The 20,306-nt window shown below is 48.4% G+C and overlaps 1 protein-coding gene across 1 annotated transcript; it reads right to left on the bottom strand.

The window, feature by feature from the left end:
- Positions 1-3,131: 3,131 nt before the first annotated feature.
- On the bottom strand, positions 3,132-19,396 carry ABI3 (ABI family member 3). Its single transcript, XM_033170842.1, has 8 exons — positions 19,037-19,396; positions 17,631-17,798; positions 13,430-13,606; positions 9,479-9,564; positions 8,861-8,950; positions 7,502-7,674; positions 4,609-4,737; positions 3,132-3,330 (listed from the first exon to the last, which is right to left on the bottom strand). Exons 1-8 carry the CDS (start codon positions 19,151-19,153, stop codon positions 3,167-3,169), a joined length of 1,104 nt encoding a protein of 367 aa, XP_033026733.1. The 5' UTR covers positions 19,154-19,396; the 3' UTR covers positions 3,132-3,166.
- Positions 19,397-20,306: the final 910 nt, after the last annotated feature.

The raw sequence follows: 20,306 nt of genomic DNA, 5'->3' as shown, positions 1-20,306 counted from the left end.
CTTAATGTGCTTTGTCTTCCCTCCCCCAAGAAGAAAAGTAAAGAACTGAAGACCAGAGAAAATGGAACCATTCTCAGGCAGCCGCCGCCCATCCTTGCCAGGACTGCAACTCCCAACAGTCCTCACCACCTTGGCTGCGTTGCCTGAAGCTGATGGGACCTGGAGCCCAACATCACCTGTCTTAGCCCGGCACACATTATTGTTTACTCTGGCTCCAGCGTGCTCCCACTGCTAGTGTACACATGATGTTAGCCACGCAAGCCGCCTGTATCCTGTAGTTTCTTGAGAAATGCTGCTGTTTGGTGGCATTTCCCCTCAAACCGGTTCGCATCCCATTTGAAAGCACTTCACCGTGAAGCTGAGGTGTGTACATTTGGGACTGCTGTTGCACATGCTCAGACGTCAAGATTTATGAATAGAGAGTTGGGGGGGGGTTGCATGGGGGGAACAAACAGGTAACGTGCACCTATGAAGACCATCAACCTCCCCCCTCCCCGGCTGTGTGCGCACAATGTGCAAATATGGCTTGAAATGGGGAGGAGGAGGAAACAACCTCACTGTGTTTGAAGCCATTGATGCGCACATAACCTTAAGCAGCATCTTAAGCCACTTCTGTATTTCCAGCCCTTCAGTTCCTCTCTTCATTCTCAGGCCCACAGCTTCCTTTTAATGGCATCGGTGGTTAAGTCATACATATTTTTGTCTCGTCACGTCAACAGATACTCATCCTTGTCCACAATGCTCCCCAGTGGAGCCTTTTTAACCACAGTGCATGCGAAAAGCACATTTGCTAGGCCCTTCACAGCCCAGACCCTTAGAACCAGCTCCCCCTCCTCCTGTGAAGGCCTAGGACTACACAACATGGTACCCTTCAGATGTTGCTCAACTGCGTCTCCCGGCATCCTTGCCCCAGAACCTGGCCCACCCATGAGGCAAACTGAAGCAGCTGCCTCAGGCAGCAGAAGCCTCGAAGGCAGTACCTGCGCTGCCTCCACCTGGCGAAAGGGGGCAAACTGCTTCTTCCTTGCCCCCGCTGACTGGTGCCTGGGGCTGATGGGAGTTGGAGTTCCAACATCTGCAGTGCCTTTAGTTCTCTGTCTGTGCTTTAACGGGTGTCAAGAGTGATGGGCAAACTGCTCTGGTGATCCATGAGCTGCAGGGAGCCAACAGGCAGAGCAGGACGTTTGCAGTTCAGAGAGAGAAAGAGAGACGCTTGGCGAATGTGCAGTTAATTTCTTAAGGAAAGGAAAGCAAAGAAAGCACAGAGATTTCTAAAGGTTGCTCCTGTCTTAATGAAGCAGTTGTTCGGATGGGCCCACTGTGTCAGGCCCCTCTCTGTGTGATCTTTTGCTGCAGCGAGCTCCAATGGACTCCCTCTGTGTCTGTTGCCTGCTCAGCAACATCTCATTCTAGGATTGTAGGGTGAGGGCTGAAAGCTTTCAGCAAAGAAGCTGTCAAGAGTGGCCCCAAGAGAGAACTGCAAGGTCCGCCTCCCCTCTGCCATCGCTGTTGGTGCCTACATCCAAACTGGAAAACTCCCTCGCTCTTTCAGGTCTCTTCGCTATCCCTCAAGCACCTTGTTTCTAGCACTTCCCTGCTTGTCCCCTCCTCGGAGGTGTGTGTCCCATGTCCCACAACCAGGACAAGGTTCAAAATCCTCTTCCTCTGCGCCTTCCCTGGGGAGCTCTTGGTTGGGCAGATTCCACCATTCTTCCTCATCCAGCCAGTCCCTGACAGACATTTGCGTGCACAAAATCCACCCAACACCTCAAATGGGAATGACAGGAATCCAATGTTCACCAATGGAAGAGAATGTTTCATTTGTGAGTGCCTAGTGAAGTAGCTTCCACCATCCCTCTAGACCAGGAGTCAGCAACCTAAGGCCCATGGGCCACATGCGGCCCACGGAAGTCATTTAACCGGCCCCCAAACCGAGCCGCCCTCTCAGCACAGGGACTTGCTTTCACAGTGCCGGAAATCACATCGACACAGATACAGACACCAGAAATTGCAGGCGGGCGCGTGATCTGGCCCACGGAGGGATCTCCGCTGGAGTAAACCAGCCCATGCAAGGTAAACCTTGCTGACCCCTGGTCTAGACCATGAAATCCAAAGAGCGCCACCAGCTGGCAGGAGCAGGGCAGCGCAACATACCTAGCCTCCTCCAAAGCACTTTGCAGATGCTTTTCTCAATGCAGGGAGCTAAGCTTTCATTCATTTATGCTGTATTTCCCCTCCATGCCCAACCTTTCCGTTGCACGTATATTACAGAGCTGGCTTTAAAATCGATTAAAACGGGTAGGCAACCTAAGGCCCGTGGGCCAAATGCAGCCCAATCACTTCAATCCAGCCCATGGGCGGTCCAGGAATCAGCGTGTTTTTACATGAGTAGAATGTGTCCTTTTATTTAAATGCATCTCTGGGGCATTTGTGGGGCATAGGAATTCGTTCATTTCCCCCCCCCAAAAAAAAATATAGTCTGGCCTACCACATGGTCTGAGGGATGGTTGACCGGCCCTCGGCTGGAAAAGGTTGCTGACCCCTGAATTAAAATAACAGCAGTATAACAATGACACTATGGAAATATAAGAGTATCTACACATGCGATACTTGGGGCAGGCAGAGCGGATGCATCACAATGTTGCACTAAAACTGAGACGGTGTTAAGTGATGGTGTTGATGGCGATGAGGCAATCGTTGCATCGGAAACAGCTGCTGCGGGTTGCAATCCTGTATGCGCCAAATCGGAACTCGGCCCCTTGGCGTTCAACAGGACAAACTCCCGCCTAAATGTGTATAGGATTGCACACACTTAGACATGCACAGCTGTTGCACAGACTCTGTAGAGGAGGAAGGGAGAGGGGAACCACAGCAAATATTTAACCCTACATCTCTGCGTTCCAATCAATTGAGGTGATGGGGGTGCTCTGACATCCTTAAACGCCCCACTCCTAGCTATTACTTCAGCCTGGCTAGCACGAAGTGGGGTGTGAGGGAAATATGGCTGTTGATATGCCAACACACCAACTTCCACCCAAGTTTCCTTCTACGAGGCCAAGAACAGAGTAGTCAAGTCTTCCGTACACAGTTCACCAGATCTCACATTTTAAGTATCTGGATTTTTTTTAAAAAAAAATAAAAATCTCCAGCGTCCGTTCAGCTTCCTTCATGGCAAAGGCTCCGCATAGTTCCCTGGGAACAATCCCTTTGCGTCACTTGTCACCCCCTCACACCAGCCATCCGAGTATCTTCGTGTCACGTATATAACAGCCCCCTCTGCGAACGAGAGTTCTTGTTCCTGCTGCCGAGTATAAGGGTAGAGGGTCACCACTGAAGGCAAAGGGGAAGAGAAGGGGGAAAGGAGGTCAACAATAAAAAGCAAAAAAATGAAAATAAATCACCAGTCCTGCCCACCCACCCAGCCAAACGCATTTACGGAAGGAAGGGAACCTGGGAATGGCAATTTGGAGATCATCCGGTCAATAGGATACATGTCACCCATGACATTCACTGAATAGCATAAACAGCAGAGGCTTGGTGCTGTTGAGGATGGCGGGTGCAAAGCAGAATACTCTCACCCATGGGGCCTAGTCCACTGGGAGGTTCTGCCGTGGCCCTGTGGAAATTAACAGGAGCTCCACGAGAAAACTAATCAGATAGATGGATAGGTGTTTCTCAGTGGGTCTCATGCATTAGAGCTTCCCAGCAGACCAGTTAGTACAGTCATACCTCGGAAGTCAAACGGAATCCATTCCGGAAGTCTGTTCGACTTCCGAAACGTTCGGAAATCAAAGCGTGGCTTCTGATTGGCTGTAGGAAGCTCCTGCAGCCAATTGGAAGCCCCGTCAGACGTTCGGCTTCCAAAAGAACAGTTGAAAACAGGAACAATCACTTCCGGTTTACGATCGTTCGGGAGCCAGAACATTAGACTCCCAAGGCATTTGGGAGCCGAGGTACGACATTATATACAAGTTGGATTTTAAACCTTGGGGACTCAAATGTCTCTGTACAGCCCCAATATAGGGCTTTCTAAATGGAAATGCAGATTGAAAAGGCACAGAGGAGAAATCCACTACAGTGCCAAGCAAAGAAGCACAACATTTGTGCAGAGCAGAGAAAATGCAGGCAAACAAAGAGTCCTGCAGCATTGCATAGTCCTCGCTGTGGAACAGGGCTGGGCGATATATCAATACAATGTCCAAAACTGGTTTGAAGTCCAAATCATGGTATCAGTTTCATAGTTTTTGACCTGGCAATATATTGCGAATCATGATCTGTGTGGTATGCAAAAAAATCACAATGCGGGGGAAACTGTGAAGCCAGCCAATGCCTCTCCACAGTTCCATCCTTATTTCAGACCTTGTGATATATCAGTATATCACAATGTTTAGCTGGTGATATATCACAATGTGGAAAACCAGGTATTGCCCAGCCCTACTGCTGATTAGGTCAAAGGCCAGTCAAACACCTGGGATTACAGGTAAGTGTGTGCACAGCAGATGGTTTCAGGTGGTTTAGACCCCCAAGCATATCAATGCTCATTGCCAGAATGCAAACCGAATGCCCTGGTAGCCGACTCCAGGAATTTCCTTCTCTTTAGCAAGGTACCTTTTTCCAGATAGGTGTCGGGGGCCCATGGCAATTTCTCCGGGGGTGGCGGAGGGGGAAGGAGCGGAGGCACCAGCTGCTCCAAAGTAGAGGCGTCCAGCAGTGGAGGGGTCATTGGAAAATCAAGGTCTGCAAGCAAACACACACACACGCTACTGACACTTTTCACAAACAAAGAAAATCAAAAATGCGCTCCTGTGCGCTTGCCCTTCCATGCTTGCTTGCCATAATGGGGAGAGAAGTGCATTGAAACAGCATCACACTCACAAAGAAGGAATATGCTTAGTGAAGTAAAGTGAAGGTGGTGTGTAGGTGGTGTGGGAATGTTTAGGAATGTGGGGGAGGATATATTGTTTAAGATATCCTGTCCCAACTTGTGTTTACAAACTCAGCAATATCAGCAGAGCTAACATTCAGTTTTTTAAAGTCACGCAGCAAAAGCTTCGCTTAGATTCGTTTAAATCTCCTTAAAATAATGTCCTGGTATTTTCCCCTTTATCCCTCTCAAAATAAGACACTACACAGTCTTCTATAAAAGATATACTGTAAGAAGAGTTTACTCACAATCATCAACTGATCACAACAAGATCCCAGTAGAGGCAGACTTGAACTTAGTAAAAGTTACATGTGGTGGCTATCTCCATAAGGGAGAAGGCCTTGGCTGGAAGCCAAGAGGAGCATCTTTGCTCTAGATGTTGCTCTGTTGAGAACGTAGTCAGGAAGAGAGAGATGGCATCTGGTCTCAAGAGTTTTGTATACAGGTGAGACCACACCCACCTCTAGTTACACAGGAAGCCCAGCCCAGCCCAGCCCAGGTGAAACAGCGAGTTTCGACTGGCTGGCCTAGAGTTACCCCTTCTATGTCCACTCTAGCAATGTTATGTTTGACTGCTCTGTGTTTACATCCCACAGGTGGGTTCCCACAAGGCAAGATATAGTGATAACAGCAAGAACCTTTATTGAACTACATAACTGGGAAACAGGGGCAAAGCAAATGCTTATATACATTCCTGAAAGCCTGGGCTACTCCCACTCCCAATGTGATTGGCTGTCTAAACTTCCAAGCTGCGAATCATGACTCAAGAGTTCAAGGGCCAATGGCAGAGGCCCAAATCCTGAAATGTTCTTTGATTGGACATCATGTATCGAATCAGAACACAGGAGCTCAGAATCCTTAGTCCAGACTCAAGCTCAGGCAAACACAGACCACTGAATACATGTTGTTGTTGTTCAGTCGTTCAGTCGTGTCCGACTCTTCGTGACCCCATGGACCAGAGTACGCCAGGCACGCCTATCCTTCACTGCCTCTCGCAGTTTGGCCAAACTCATGTTAGTAGCTTCAAGAACACTGTCCAACCATCTCATCCTCTGTCGTCCCCTTCTCCTTGTGCCCTCCATCTTTCCCAACATCAGGGTCTTTTCTAGGGATTCTTCTCTTCTCATGAGGTGGCCAAAGTACTGGAGCCTCAACTTCAGGATCTGTCCTTCTAGTGAGTACTCAGGGCTGATTTCTTTGAGAATGGATAGGTTTGATCTTCTTGCAGTCCACGGGACTCTCAAGAGTCTCCTCCAGCACCATAATTCAAAAGCATCAATTCTACGGCGATCAGCCTTCTTTATGGTCCAGCTCTCACTTCCGTACATTACTACTGGGAAAACCATAGCTTTAACTATACGGACTTTGGTCGGCAAGGTGATGTCTTTGCTTTTTAAGATGCTGTCTAGGTTTGTCATTGCTTTTCTCCCAAGAAGCAGGCGTCTTCTGATTTCGTGACTGCTGTCACCATCTGCAGTGATCATGGAACCCAAGAAAGTGAAATCTCTCACTGCCTCCATTTCTTCCCCTTCTATTTGCCAGGAGGTGATGGGACCAGTGGCCATGATCTTAGTTTTTTTGATGTTGAGCTTCAGACCATATTTTGCGCTCTCTTCTTTCACCCTCATTAAAAGGTTCTTCAATTCTTCCTCACTTTCTGCCATCAAGGTAGTATCATCAGCATATCTGAGGTTGTTGATATTTTTTCCGGCAATCTTAATTCCGGTTGGGGATTCATCCAGTCCAGCCTTTCGCATGATGTATTCTGCATATAAGTTAAATAAGCAGGGAGACAATATACAGCCTTGTCGTACTCCTTTCCCAATTTTGAACCAATCAATTGTTCCATATCCAGTTCTAACTGTAGCTTCTTGTCCCACATAGAGATTTCTCAGGAGGCAAATGAGGTGATCCGGCACTCCCATTTCTTTAAGAACTTGCCATAGTTTGCTGTGGTCGACACAGTCAAATGCTTTTGCATAATCAATGAAGCAGAAGTAGATGTTTTTCTGGAACTCTCTGGCTTTCTCCATAATCCAGCGCATGTTTGCAATTTGGTCTCTGGTTCCTCTACCCCTTCGAAATCCAGCTTGCACTTCTGGGAGTTCTCGGTCCACATACTGCTTAAGCCTGCCTTGTAGAATTTTAAGCATAACCTTGCTAGCGTGTGAAATGAGTGCAATTGTGCGGTAGTTGGAGCATTCTTTGGCACTGCCCTTCTTTGGGATTGGGATGTAGACTGATCTTCTCCAATCCTCTGGCCACTGCTGAGTTTTCCAAACTTGCTGGCATATACATAACATTAAGCATTTCAGGCCACACACACCGTGACCAACCAAAACGACTCTGGGAAGCAGAACAGGGATGCAATAGGACTCCCCTATTCATTTCCCCCGGCAACTACTGCCTCTGTCTGAACTCAGGATGTCCTTGAATGTGTACTCAAGTATGTGAGTTCTGAAGCCAATTCCACAGTCCTGCACTTGTGGGGTATATAAAGCCAGGCATGCAATTACCCCAGCTAATTTGAGTTCAGTTTTGTTCTGGCTTTGAAAAAGGAGGAGGAGGTAGGCTTACCTGGGGTGACATCGCTGACTGCAAAAGGTGGCGGCGGCGGCAATAGATCTTCTGGAAGAGGAGGAGGAAGAACATCACTTGCCTCTGCCGGTGGAGGAAAAGGCGAGAGCGCAGGCGGTGGAGGTGGTTCAGTAGGTGCGATCATACCAGTCTTCTCCATAGTTTCTGTGGGGCTGCAATGACATTCAAAGAAGGAAGATTTAGGTGAATGCAAGGCACGCTGACCCTGGGCAGGGATGGGGAACCTGTTGGCCTTGTGGATGTTGTCTGACTAGAGCTCCCATCATCTTTGGTCATTGCCCATGCTGGCTGGGGCTGATGGGAGTTGGAGTCCAACAACATCTGGAAGCCCCGGGTCCTTTCCTAGTGGAGGGTCGGCACAGAAGAAGCCCGAGCTGATGATACAAGAAGGAAAGACCATTTCTTGATGCTAGAGCGGGGAGGCTGAGCTAGAAGCTTTCTCCTCTGCTGGGCTCAGGTGGATTTTTAATTGCGTTGCTGCCCTGTAGATGTTGCAAAGGGGAATGTTTTAAAATGGCACCCCGCCATCCCAGCAGTCTCAGATGGTTCAGCTGCAGGCTTCCATAGCCTTATGTTGTGGAGCAGGATTAAGAGCATCATTTTGTGGAGCCCAAACAAAGCGAAGAAGGCTTGAGATGCAAGTCATTTCACCATCTGTTGTCTGGATCCGTAGCCGAGCGGCAGAGCATGGTGTTTTGCACACCAAAGGTCCCTGGTTCAATCCCCAGGCAGGACTCCCAGTTTAAAAACCTAGAAAGCTGCCACCAGCCAGTGCAGACAAACACTAAGCTCAGTGGACCAGTGGTGCAGCTACTGTAGGTACTATAAGACAACCTGCTTGCCTTGGAAGGAAACGAGCTGGTGAGAAAGCCCAAATCTGCAGCTGCCCTCCCCTGAGCAGAGAGGAGCAGGTTGGAATAGGAGCTAGGTTCCAAGTTCCCAGCTCAGAACTTCATAGAACCTGTAGAGATGGAAGGGACACCGAGGGTCATCTAGTCCAACCCCTTGCAATGCAGGACTCCTCTCCACACCCATCCCTGTGTGGGCTCAAACCACCAACCTTCAAGTTCACAGCCACAAACTAACCAGGGTTAGAGTATTTACGTGTGCATCACCCCCCCCAAAAAAGAGAGAGCATAACTTTTGCTAATTTATATGCTTTTAGAGAAACAGTTCGTTTAAAATAGAAAGGCAATAGATCTCGCCAAAGTCCCCTTGGAACAGAACCTTATCTTCATTTCCCATAGAAAAGTAGCCACCAGTTTTCTCCCTGAGTTTGGCTTTGCCACCCACCCCGTGTCTCCTTTTGTGCCATGCTGGGAATCCCACAAACGGTACCTCAGTGATGACAAAGATGAAGCAGATGAGGAGGGTTTTCCATCTGGGACAACTGGTGGCCGTATTGGCTCTGGAATCCGTTGACTTCTCCTAAAAAAAAACCAAAAAAGTTTGAGTTGAACATTTATCTTGATCTTCCTCTCTTATCTACGTACTTTGCTTTTGCTTATGAAGCATGTTGTCCAGTCAGTGGACGTCCTTCTCTGCCAGCAGACAGGTTAGGATTGCAGACAAAACCAGCCTTTCCCAACCTGGCACACTTTAGATCAGGCTTCCTCAACCTCGGCCCTCCAGATGTTTTGAGACTACAATTCCCATCATCCTGTGACGACTGGTCCTGCTAGCTAGGGATCATGGGAGTTGTAGGCCAAAAACATCTAGAGGGCTGAGGTTGAAGAAGCCTGCTTTAGATGTTTTGGACTACAAGTCCCATCAGCCCCAGCCGGCTGATTGTGGCTGATGGGAGTTGTAGTCCAAAACAGCTGGACTGCAAAACACCTAATGGAAAGAGTTTCGGTTCCAGTTGTGTTGGGAAGCAGAGGAAGGAGATAGCGAAGGGCAATCTTTGAGAAGAAATCTTGGCTGCGCTGGAAGGCAAGCTAGGACTTCATGCCTCACCTAAGGCTCCCAGATGACTGCCCTGATGATGTCACATTTCCTCGCCGGCAGAGAGTCCCTGTTTTGGCCAGCTGTGTGCCATGATCCTAAGAGAGAGAGAGATCAGAAGGGAAAGAGGTGTATGAAAAGAGAGAAAACCCATACTAGTATTCTTCAAGGCAGTGCTGCTTTTTCAGCAGAGGATTAACCTGTTGTCAGTCACCTTCCCCTCTGGCCGCTGACTTCGGCGGTAGTTGCAGCTTCTGAACCACTTACAAGGACAGTCCCACATAAGGCATGTTAACAGTAGTCAAGGCCGCTTTAGGTTACCAACGCATGCAAAGGTGTAACAATTTGGCAGCTGCTGCAACGTTCTAATCAACAGAGCTAAAGATTTACATCTGTTCTAAAAGCGTCTCTCCACTGAATTCGAAAAGTGCTGTAGCAAAAGTTCCACAGGTGTGGAAGCAGCCTCAGTTCACTGCCTGTGTGTGAACTTTGCTCTGTTGATGTACATAGGAAGTTGGATTATACTTAGTCAGACTGTTGATCCATCTAGCTCAGTAAAGGACCCCTGGACAGTTAAGTCCAGTCAAAGGCAACTGTAGGGTTGCAGCGCTCATCTCGCTTTCAGGCCAAGAGAGCCGGCGTTGTCCACAGGCAGCTTTCCGGGTCATGTGGCCAGCATGACTAAACTGCTTCTGGTGCAACGGGACACCGTGACGGAAACCAGAGTGCACAGAAATGCCGTTTACCTTCCCACCACAGCGGTACCTATTTATCTACTTGCAGTGGCATGCTTTCAAACTGCTAGGTTGGCAGGAGCTGGGACAGAGCAACGGGAGCTCACGCTTTCATGGGAATTCGCCAACCTTCTGATCGGCCAGCCCAAGAGGCTCAGTGGTTTAGACCACAGCGCCACCTTCTCCTCAGTATTGTGCACCGACTTCCAGCAGTGGCTCTCCAGGTTGTCGGACAGGGATGCTCCCGCTCATACCTGGTGATGCTGGGGATTGAATCTGAGACCTCCTGCCTGGGAAGCAGAGGCTCTCCCCCTGAGCTACAGCCCTTGCTTGCCCCATCCTGCAACCGAAGTTCACGCTCCAAGCCTACTTAGGCCTCTCGCTGTCATCTCACATGTTTCTGCCGGGCTTCTGCACCTGTTTTTAGAGAGAGAAAGAGGGCTTTTCCTTCCCAGTCTTCCGGACTTAGCATCAAAAGGCCAAGCTTGAAAGCCTCCCTTCCACAGGAGCGCACCTTTTTGTGAAACTGGGTCATGCGTCTTGGGGGGCCCCTCAGCCACTGAGCCAAATCTGTGTGCCAACAAAGGCCAGCAGCCGAAGGGGTGCAAAGCCCCTGCTGTGGCAGCAGCCCCAGCTGCAGAGAGAACGCCGCTGGGGAAGCAGACGCCAGTGTGGGAACCGAGAGCTCGGCAAATCTTTGCCTCATCAGTTTCAGGCCCTTGTGGTTGAGATCGGTCTCGATGGCTGGCCGCAGCTGACAGCACAATTCTCTTTTTTTTTTTTTTCCACGAGGGAGCGCCCAGCAGGGAAGGAAGAGAGAAGCGCTTAATTTTATCTTGCAGGTGTCCTTATGTAGCTGCGACTTCTCCGTTTGCTGCAGGCTGAATTCAGAATGGTATTATTGCTCCGGGGTGCGTGTGGAGAGAAGTGTCTGAGACATGTGAAAGTGTGTGGTTGCTTTGTCATCTCCTTTCTTAAATTAAAGAAAGGTCCTTTATTTGGCAATACGGCATTTGGGTCATATCCCCACACCATACGGTTAAAGCAGTAGTGTACCACTTGAAACCGTCATGGTTTGCCCCAAAGGATTCTGGGAAAGACAGTTCATTAAGGGTGCTGGGAGTTTTTAGGAGACCCTCCACAATTCCCAGCATCCTTTGGGAGAAGCCATAGCTCTGCAAGTAGGATAAGAGTACTTTGAATGTGTGCTGTGGATGCGACCTGTAATCCTCTTTTTAAAAGGGATCCCTTCCTTAAAATAAATAGCAGGTGGTAAGTCCAGATGGAAACTCCATTCTAAGACTCAGTTTCTCCTCCTTCAGAATCTGCCATCCGCATATATAGCTTTTTCTTTTTATAAATTTTAATATTTTATTTTGAGCTTAAAAGTCACATTTTGCCACTCAGCAGTTATATCCAATTCTACCACATTTTCCAATATTTTCTCAGCCATCGTGAGGGTTAGAAACTTGTGTTCAGGAAGTCGATGTCATGCAGAACTCACATGAGCCGTGAGTACACTTTGTCATTTATTAAGTCTCACTGAAAGTGATACTAGTTACTTGTGACTATTTTATCTGCCATTAATTTCGATATAACCTTTTGTGATTAAATTTCTTTGGATTTGGGACGTTGTTTTGTTTTGTTTTGCTTTTTGACTGCTAAAGATATTGCTGTCTGAGTGCTCTCTAATCTTTTTTTTTTTTTTTTAAAGGAAGAAAGCAATTGCTCGGTGGTTCATCAAAAGACATACATTTTCCACAGAGGAAGTGCTTGGAGACTCACTGTCTGTTACTGAGTTTCGGTCTCTAGATAAGTCATCAAATCTTCGGGTTAGGCCACATCACCTTCTCGTTTTGAGTCCGAAGCAAACCGCACACTGTGCAGCAAGTATTACCGCAGCCAGACTTATGAATAAAACTAATGATATATTAATTTTCTTGTTTGCCTCCTCCTGCTGTTGATGCTGCTCAGTAATTCTAGTGGTGATGCGATCTCCCAGGAGTTCCATCTCTGAGTGTAGCAGTTGCTCAGGAATTCCCTGGCTCTGTGATAAGTCCAGGGTTTTGTTTTGTTTTGTTTTTGCATTGTGTATAGGAGCAATGGCACATATATTTTCTCCACATTTTGCTTCAGGGTACACCGGCTGACTTATATGGCTGGTATGTGGACGCGGGTGGCACTGGGGTCTAAACCACTGATCCTCTCTTGGGCTTGCCGATCAGAAGGCTGACGGTTTGAATCCCCACGACGGAGTGAGCTCCCGTTGCTCTGTCCCAGCTCCTGCCAACCTAGCAGTTCGAAAGCACGCCAGCGCAAGTGGGTAAATAGGTCCAGGTACGGCGGAAAGGTAAACAGAGTTTCCGTGCGCTCTGGTTTCCATCACAGTGTTCTGTTGAGCCAGAAGCGGTTTAGTCCGTGGACAAAGCTGTCTGTGGACAAACGCCGGCTCTCTTGGCCTGAAAGTGAGATGAGCGCCACAACCCTATAGTCGCCTTTGACTGGACTTGACCGTCCAGGGGTCCTTTACCTTTATGGCAGGCAGCAAGATGTGAAGCAAGACAATGGCTTGGGATAGTTTCTACCCACAATTTAGAACCAGAGCTAGACTGTGGTAGTTTGCTATTTTAATTCTCAAGGTATTTAGATACTCTGGTGTTTAGTTATTCTAAATACACACACACACACACGGTGTTAAAGCCAGTGTGTGTTGGTCTGGGACCTGGTTAACCCAGGGTCCAATCCTCTCTGACTGGGAGAGCCAGTCACTGCCTCTCAGGCTTGCCCACCTCACAGGGTTGTTGTGAGAATAAAATGGTGAGCGAATGGAACCACATACACCGCCTTGAGCTCCCTGGAAGAAAGGCGGGATAGAAATGCAGTAGCAATACAGCAACAACTGTCTTTATCAGATGTGTGATCTGAAGTACGCAAAAAGATTTGGTTGCTTGTTGAATTTATTTCCTGCCCTTCCTCTCAAAGGAGCCATTTATATTCTTTCTGTCAAGGTAGGATCTACCCTGCCAGTAGTCCTATGCTAACAGGCAGAAATTCAATAGGTATGGCGCTCTCCCTCCCCCCCCCCCAAAAAAAACATCCTGCACCATTTCCCCAGGAGATTCAACAGCATGTGCTCCTTTTCTTCTCTGGATAAGGACCCTTCTATGGCTTGTCAGCATGGAAGATGACTACAGCTAGGGGAGCAAAGGAGGACATGCCCAGCTCTTACCTTCATCCCGTGCCCAATATCGTCCAAACTGTTGAAGTTCAGCGGTTTCCTGTAATACGCCTCCAGGGGCTCCACGTGGCTTGGGGAGATGATTTTCTGTTGGTGCGGAAATCTCTTGGGAACAGAAAGGGCCCCAATCTCTTGGCGGGACACTTTCTCCGTGTGCATCTCCACCACCTGAGGCAGAAAGACACAGTGAGGAATGAGGGCATAGCTGGGTCAGGAACCATTTGCAGGAGCTGGTTTAATTGTGTTTCTAGTCAACACACAAGCTTGCAGCACCCTACCATTTTGGGGAGGACAGGTGGCAAAGCCCACTCCCCAGGGAAGCCATTTTTGGCTCCTCCTCTCCCACAATGGCCCTCCCTGCTGGTCACGGTATCCTGTATATTTGTGGAGTACACAGTTCTGTCTGATCCCTGCCCTTCAATATCTGTCGCCTGAGGCAGCCGCCTCACTCTGTCTAATAGTACAGCCAGCTTCAGTCATCTGGCTTTTCTACCCTCAAGCACCAAAATATGGGCTTGGAGTGTGGGGTTTGCAGGTGTATTCCACAACATGTCACCGAGGCAGAAGCAATGCATTGTGGTGGATTTACAATGACCCATGCACACTTCATTCCGCTTTATTAGCTGTTCTACGAAGGTTCGCCAACGTTATTCCATTATGGCCGTAAAAAAATTGCAGGATTACTGCAGGAAGCCAGAGAGCATGCACCAAATGGATACAAAGCAGTATACCCACCCCAAAAAATATTTGCAGGTGCAGGCCATATTAAAAGCAGGATTGCGTATGACCACCCCAACGGCTTCAGGGGCACAAATCTTCACAGATGCATAAGAAAAAGGACATTTGGAGACTGTTTGCTGGTAACGCCACACTGGAAGTACGGCACTGAATTCTGTGCATGATGGACCCAAGAAGATATGGGGAAAGATTCAGAAGAGGAAGCCAAAGCCATAATGAGGGGAACACTGAAGGAGGGACTTGTCCTGGCCAGAGCTTTGTAAATACTGCGGTCGCATGACTGCACAGCTGCGTACATGGCAATATACTTAAAGCAAGGGAGGAGACTGAGAGAGGATGTGATAGCCATCTTCAAATATCTCAAGGGCTCTCACATAGAAGATGGAGCAAGCTTGTTTTCTCCTGCTCTGGAGGGTAGGATTCGAACCAATGGATTCAAGTTTGCAAGAAATCATTGTTCATTTACTATTATTTGTTAATTTAGTTTGTATACCGCCATATACCTGCAGGTCTCTGGGCGGTTCACAGATTCCGACTAAACATCAGCCTTCCTTGCAGGTTTTTAAGCTGAGGTTGGATGCTTTAGCTGAGATTCCTGCATTGCAGGGGGTTGGCTTGGCTTCAAACTCTACAATTCTATTATTGTACTCCCCCCTACCCAAAGAATCCTGGGAACTGTAGTTTACACCAAACTACAGTTCCCAAGATTCTTAGGGGATAGTTGTGCACTTTAAATGTGTCTGCAGCATACCACCAGGGCTGCTGGTGGTAAGGAAGTGCCACCACCTCAATGGCACATTTATTCATTCATAAAGAGTGGCAAATAAATTCATTTTGCATCTCCCTGCCCTTGGTCAGGCTCAGTTAGAAGTTCATTCCCACTGAGTTTGATTAGTGTTGTTAGCTTGCGACTACGGGTGCGAGCTGTAGACGAGGGCGCTTCCACTTCAAACCGGACCTCGGACATAAACTCATAAACACTCTTGCTATCTTGGCCTCCGCTCTTCCGCAAACAGCGTATGGCACTTGGCAACGAGAAGATGGACAGTGTGCCTTGCTGTGAAGAAATGCACCAGGCAAGGCAAGCAGATGGAGATGTTGTTTGACAGGCAATTCCCAAGGTGTTTGCGTCGAAATATACTGCACGAGGGGAAGCCGCAATAAAACTACACAGCAGTTATAAGTGGGCACAGCATTGCATTCCTTCCCAAAAGCTCCTTTTGCAGAACGGCTGTGTCTCCATGCTTGATTTCCAGCGACATTTCAGGGGACTTAAGGTGAGGCTTCAAACTAGTTCAGGAGCTGAGCCTTGGTTCAGATTAACCTTTTGCCCTAGTGAAGCAGGACATCCGATCTAAAGCAAGGGTGGCTGTTGCCCGTTAATCTCTTCTTGGCATAAAGCGATGAGGAAAGACTCAGTAACCGCTTACAACAACATCCAGAGAGATAGCCATGAGTCTGTTGCAGAAGACAGCAGCAGACAGGGCTCTTGCAGATGACCTGTTTATCAAGCATCTGTCCTTATTTGCAGGGAAATCAGATGACATTGGCTATTTGATGAGCCTTCATTCCAATTTGTTTGCGGGAAGTCTGGATGATCGTTAAGTCAAAGCGAGGGTTGTCCCAAACTTTCCACTGCATTTCATCATCCCTTTCCTTATTGCCGCAAGTCTGATATTTGGGGAGAAGCAGGTTTGTTGCGGTCAATTATAATTGCACAACATGCAATTTGTTGGGATGTGACTGAATCCCATCTGATAACAGCAACAGCCTGGAAGCACCCAGAGGCCTTTAAGGCAGGTGAGGGGGAGAATGCAGATTGGAATCTACTGGTAGATCTCTGGATTATCTTTGGTAGATCAGCAAGGGTTTCTGACTCCCAGTTATTCAACAAGGAGGTTACTTCCCCCACCTTAATTAGGCTACTGAAATGAAGAAAGCTAACCAGCGGTAGACTTTTGTGTGAAAGGCTTGTGAGCCCAGTTGAGTTTGGTTACTAAAAACAGTCTCCTAACCTCACACAGTTCCAAGGGACCCGGTTCTTTAATTGTGAACATTGGAATCTGCCATTGAATCAGACCATTGGCCCATCAGTCCCAGACAGGGTTTTCTCCCAGCGCTGCCAGGGACTGAACCCGAGACCTTCCTCATACCAAGCAGATGATCCACCACTGAGTTACAGCCCTTCCCTCATTATATCTGCTACCAGGGCCAGCCCACTCATGAGGCAAGGTGAGACAAGTGCCTCAGGTGACAAGCTCTTCAGGGAACAATTCCACTGAAGAAGATAACCATGGTTACCCAGACCTAGTTGCTGGTACCAAAGGACCCCCACCCCATAATGGTTGAAGCTTCAAGAACCCAAAAATGTAGGTCCACCACTGGTCTAAGTCATCTTCTTATGTTCCTCTGTCAACGATGAGATTTGGGTTAACCAGCTCACAGCTCACCCTCTTATTCTCTGTGCTATGCCAGCACACCCTGCCTCTCAAAAAGCTCACCCTACCTTTCCTTGCATTGTTACACGGTATTTGGGGAGCCTATGCACCTCTTGCTCATCAGCAGGTAATGGTGCATATGCTGAGAAGAAGCTCCCCCTCTGCACGAGAGAGACCTGCAGGCCCAGAAGAAAACCAGAGGTGGTAAATGCACGGTTTTGGCAAAGTGTGTTCTAGGATCCAACAGCAGGAAGCGCCAATTATTAAGCAGAAGGCAAACAGTTATTCCTTACCATTTCCCTCCACACCTCCCTCTTGTGCTGAGCTAAAAGTGGATTTCATAAAAGTGTTTGGAGATACCAAACTGGTGACACGACAGAGGTGATTAATCCATTCCACGGATGTTTCCTGATCCATTATGTTTTTATTCTCTGGGAAACAGGAAAGCCGTCAAGCAACAGGAAGAGGAATCCTATGTCCAAGAACATTGTGTATGCCTCCCTATATTCCAGTATGAAGGGAAGGCACAGAGAGGGGGAATCTCTTTTGGCTGGTTTGTAGTCAGGGCTCAGGGGGCAAGGCGGGTCTGTCTAGCTTTGGGACTTTTAAACAGTGACACTGTAAGGAACACACCAAAAAGGCTGGGCACCACACAGCATGGTCAAGGGGCCGGAGCAACTCCCAAGTGAAGACGGGTTACAAAAGATTCCCACATTGCAGGGGGTTGGACTGGATGACCCTTGTGGTCCCTTCCAGTCCTACAATTCTACGGTGGAAAGAATTTATTTCGAATGTGCTTTAGTGGAGCAGCGTGTGTATGGTCCCCCAAATAAAACTGATTTTTTTAAAAACAAAAAATGCATCTCATCCCCCAGGAAGCAGTTTAAGCAGATAAAACAAAGACAAAACAAAGCAGCCAGGGTCCCGATTCCAATCACAGAGGGCTACCAGCTAGAAAAACAGGCTCTGGGGCAGATAAAGCCCTCCCACAGCACCTCTTCATGTTGTCTTCTCACCTGTGTGATGGAGCAGACTTTAGCTTCCACCTGCCGGACTTCAGCCAGCTGCAAGTCTATCACTTTGAGGATGTCGCTAGCCAGGTTGCTGATTTGGTAAGCCACGCTGGCTAATGACTGGGTTGCAAAAGCCATGGTTTCCTCTAGGGCTTTCCGCTTGTCCTTTGCCTAAGAGGTTTACGAAAACGGAGGGAGAAGAAGTGAGAACTCTGCCATAAATCAGAACAACTGAATCATGGTACTGTATAAGTGGCTACGATAGCTCTACCTGCTACACCCAGTATCGCATCCTGCATGGTCACAGCCACACTAACCATGTACATAAAGTGCGTTTAAAGCACATGGGCTCTTCTATTTTGGAAATGTACATCCAGGGTTTTTTCGTTTAAATTTTTAGGGGAGGCCCAAGAGAGTGGGGCCCTAAGCTATAGCTTGTGTAGCTTATACAGTGGTACCTTGGGTTAAGAACTTAATTCATTCTGGAGGTCCGTTCTTAACCTGAAACTGTTCTTAACCTGAGGTACCACTTTAGCTAATGGGGCCTCCTGCTGCCACCGGAGTGCGATTTCTGTTCTCATCCTGAGGCAAAGTTCTTAACCTGAGGTAGTATTTCTGGGTTAGCGGTCAAGTCGTTAGGTCAAGTCGCGGACGACTCTGGGGTTGCGGCGCTCATCTCACTCTATAGGCCGAGGGAGCCGGCGTTTGTCCACAGACAGCTTCCAGGTCATGTGGCCAGCATGACTAAGCCACTTCTGGCAAACCAGAGCAGCACACCGAAACACTGTTTACCTTCCCGCCGGAGCAGTACCTATGTATCTACTTGCAATTTGACGTGCTTTCAAACTGCTAGGTGGGCAGGAGAAGGAACTGAACAAGGGGAGCTCACCCCCTCGCAGGGATTTGAACCGCTGACCTTCTGATCGGCAAGCCCTAGGCTCAGTGGTTTAGGCCACAGCGCCACCCGCATCCCGAGGTACCACTGTACATAAATCCGGCACTGTTTCTGGCTAATTCCAGCAAGGCTAGGTCAACATTCCTTGCCTCCAAAGTCAGAGCAGGATAGTGGCATCTCTGCATAAACTCAAGAGTTCTCCAAGCCGAATTATCTGTCTCAGGTTATGAGGCACTCCTACCTCACAGGATCTTCACCGACACTTCTGGGAGGGCAGGGCAGGGCAGTGTGAGAGAACGCCAATTCTTCCAGCAGCCAGCTCCCCCAAAGGACGTCCGCAACATCCATCCTCTGCAACGTTGCCAGGAACTGCAGTGACCACACTGTGCGTGGCTCTTAGCACTGCAGTGCCAGCATGCCAGGCAACTCCTGAAACTTTGCTGCCCCGGGCAGCTTCCCAAGTCTGCCCGCCTGGCAGGGCCGGCCCCTGATGCAATGCCCTCTTGCCACTCACCTCCTCATAGTTGCTCTCGCAGTAATCTGCCACTTTGAGAAGGTTGCTGTAGTTGTCCTTCAGGGTTCCCCTCGCGCAGGGGATGGTGTTCTGCATCAACTGCTGCAGCTCAGACATATCGCCGCTCCCCACTTCCTTCTCTGAGCGCACGGTCTCGTCAGCAGGCAGGTTTTGAACCTCGCAGCTGGGCTGGGGACTCTTTTTGTACTTGAGTTGCCTCCTGTGGGCAGAGCTGATCCCTCCCCCTCAGCCTCCTTGCCCAGATGTCGTCTTGCTGACACCCTGAAATTTCTTGCTGCCCTCGCCCAGAAAGCGTGCATGTGGGTTCCTGTACGACAAACCTCTCCGGCCTCTGCCTCTGTAGTGCAGACACCTCCATTCCGCACAGGAGACTTGAAAAACCGCTCACATGCCCAGAACAAGGGTCATGAGAATTAACAGAGGAAGTCTGGGGAGTAGCAGAGGCAGAGGACCTGTCGAGAGAGGAAACCATTATTTTTAGAACCATTTTGCTTGACTGATTGCAGAGATCTTGGGAGTAGAGGATTGCCTTTTACTACTAATCAAGCTGGGTGAAATGCCCTGAAATCTACTGAGGATGGAAAATAATAATAATAATAACAATAATAATAATAATAATGGCTTTTTCAGCTGGAACTCAGTTCTGGCACCTCTCAGGTGGGTGTCATTGCCATTCTGAGAGAACGAAGGAGGTGTTCATGATGGGTTCAGGCACCTCTTTTTCTAGAAAAATAGCACTAATAATAATAATAATAATAATAATAATAATAGATGTCTATATTAGCTTTGGCAGGGGCTGAGCTTCTGTTTTCATGGCACCTGAGATATTGCCTCTTCCCAAGTCCCAACTTAAGAGCACATGTTTCTAGTCCTTATGAACATATATATCAAGCCCAGTGCTATTACAGGGAATCAGAGGGCTTGGGTGAAGGAAAGAGGGAGTGGGGTAAATGACTGGTCCTTCAGGACTCTTGGTTGAGAAGACCTCTGTTATGTACTGAGTTGAATAGGATCCAAACTGCAGCAGTCTGATTGGTCCTAGAACAATAGGATTGAGATTGCAGCAGTCTGACTGGTCTCAGAACAATAGGATTGAGATTGCAGCAGTCTGACTGGTCCCAGAACAATAGGATTGAGATTGCAGCAGTCTGATTGGTCTGCAGGAGCCACCCAATCCAGCTCCAGGTGGAAGTGAATCCGCACTCTGATTGGCATACAGGAGTATCCCGGAATTAGCCAATCACGTGGG

This window comes from Lacerta agilis, chromosome 14 (assembly GCF_009819535.1).
Source record: "Lacerta agilis isolate rLacAgi1 chromosome 14, rLacAgi1.pri, whole genome shotgun sequence".
Taxonomy (NCBI): Eukaryota; Metazoa; Chordata; class Lepidosauria; order Squamata; family Lacertidae; genus Lacerta; species Lacerta agilis.
This window is presented reverse-complemented; position numbering and strand designations above follow the sequence as displayed.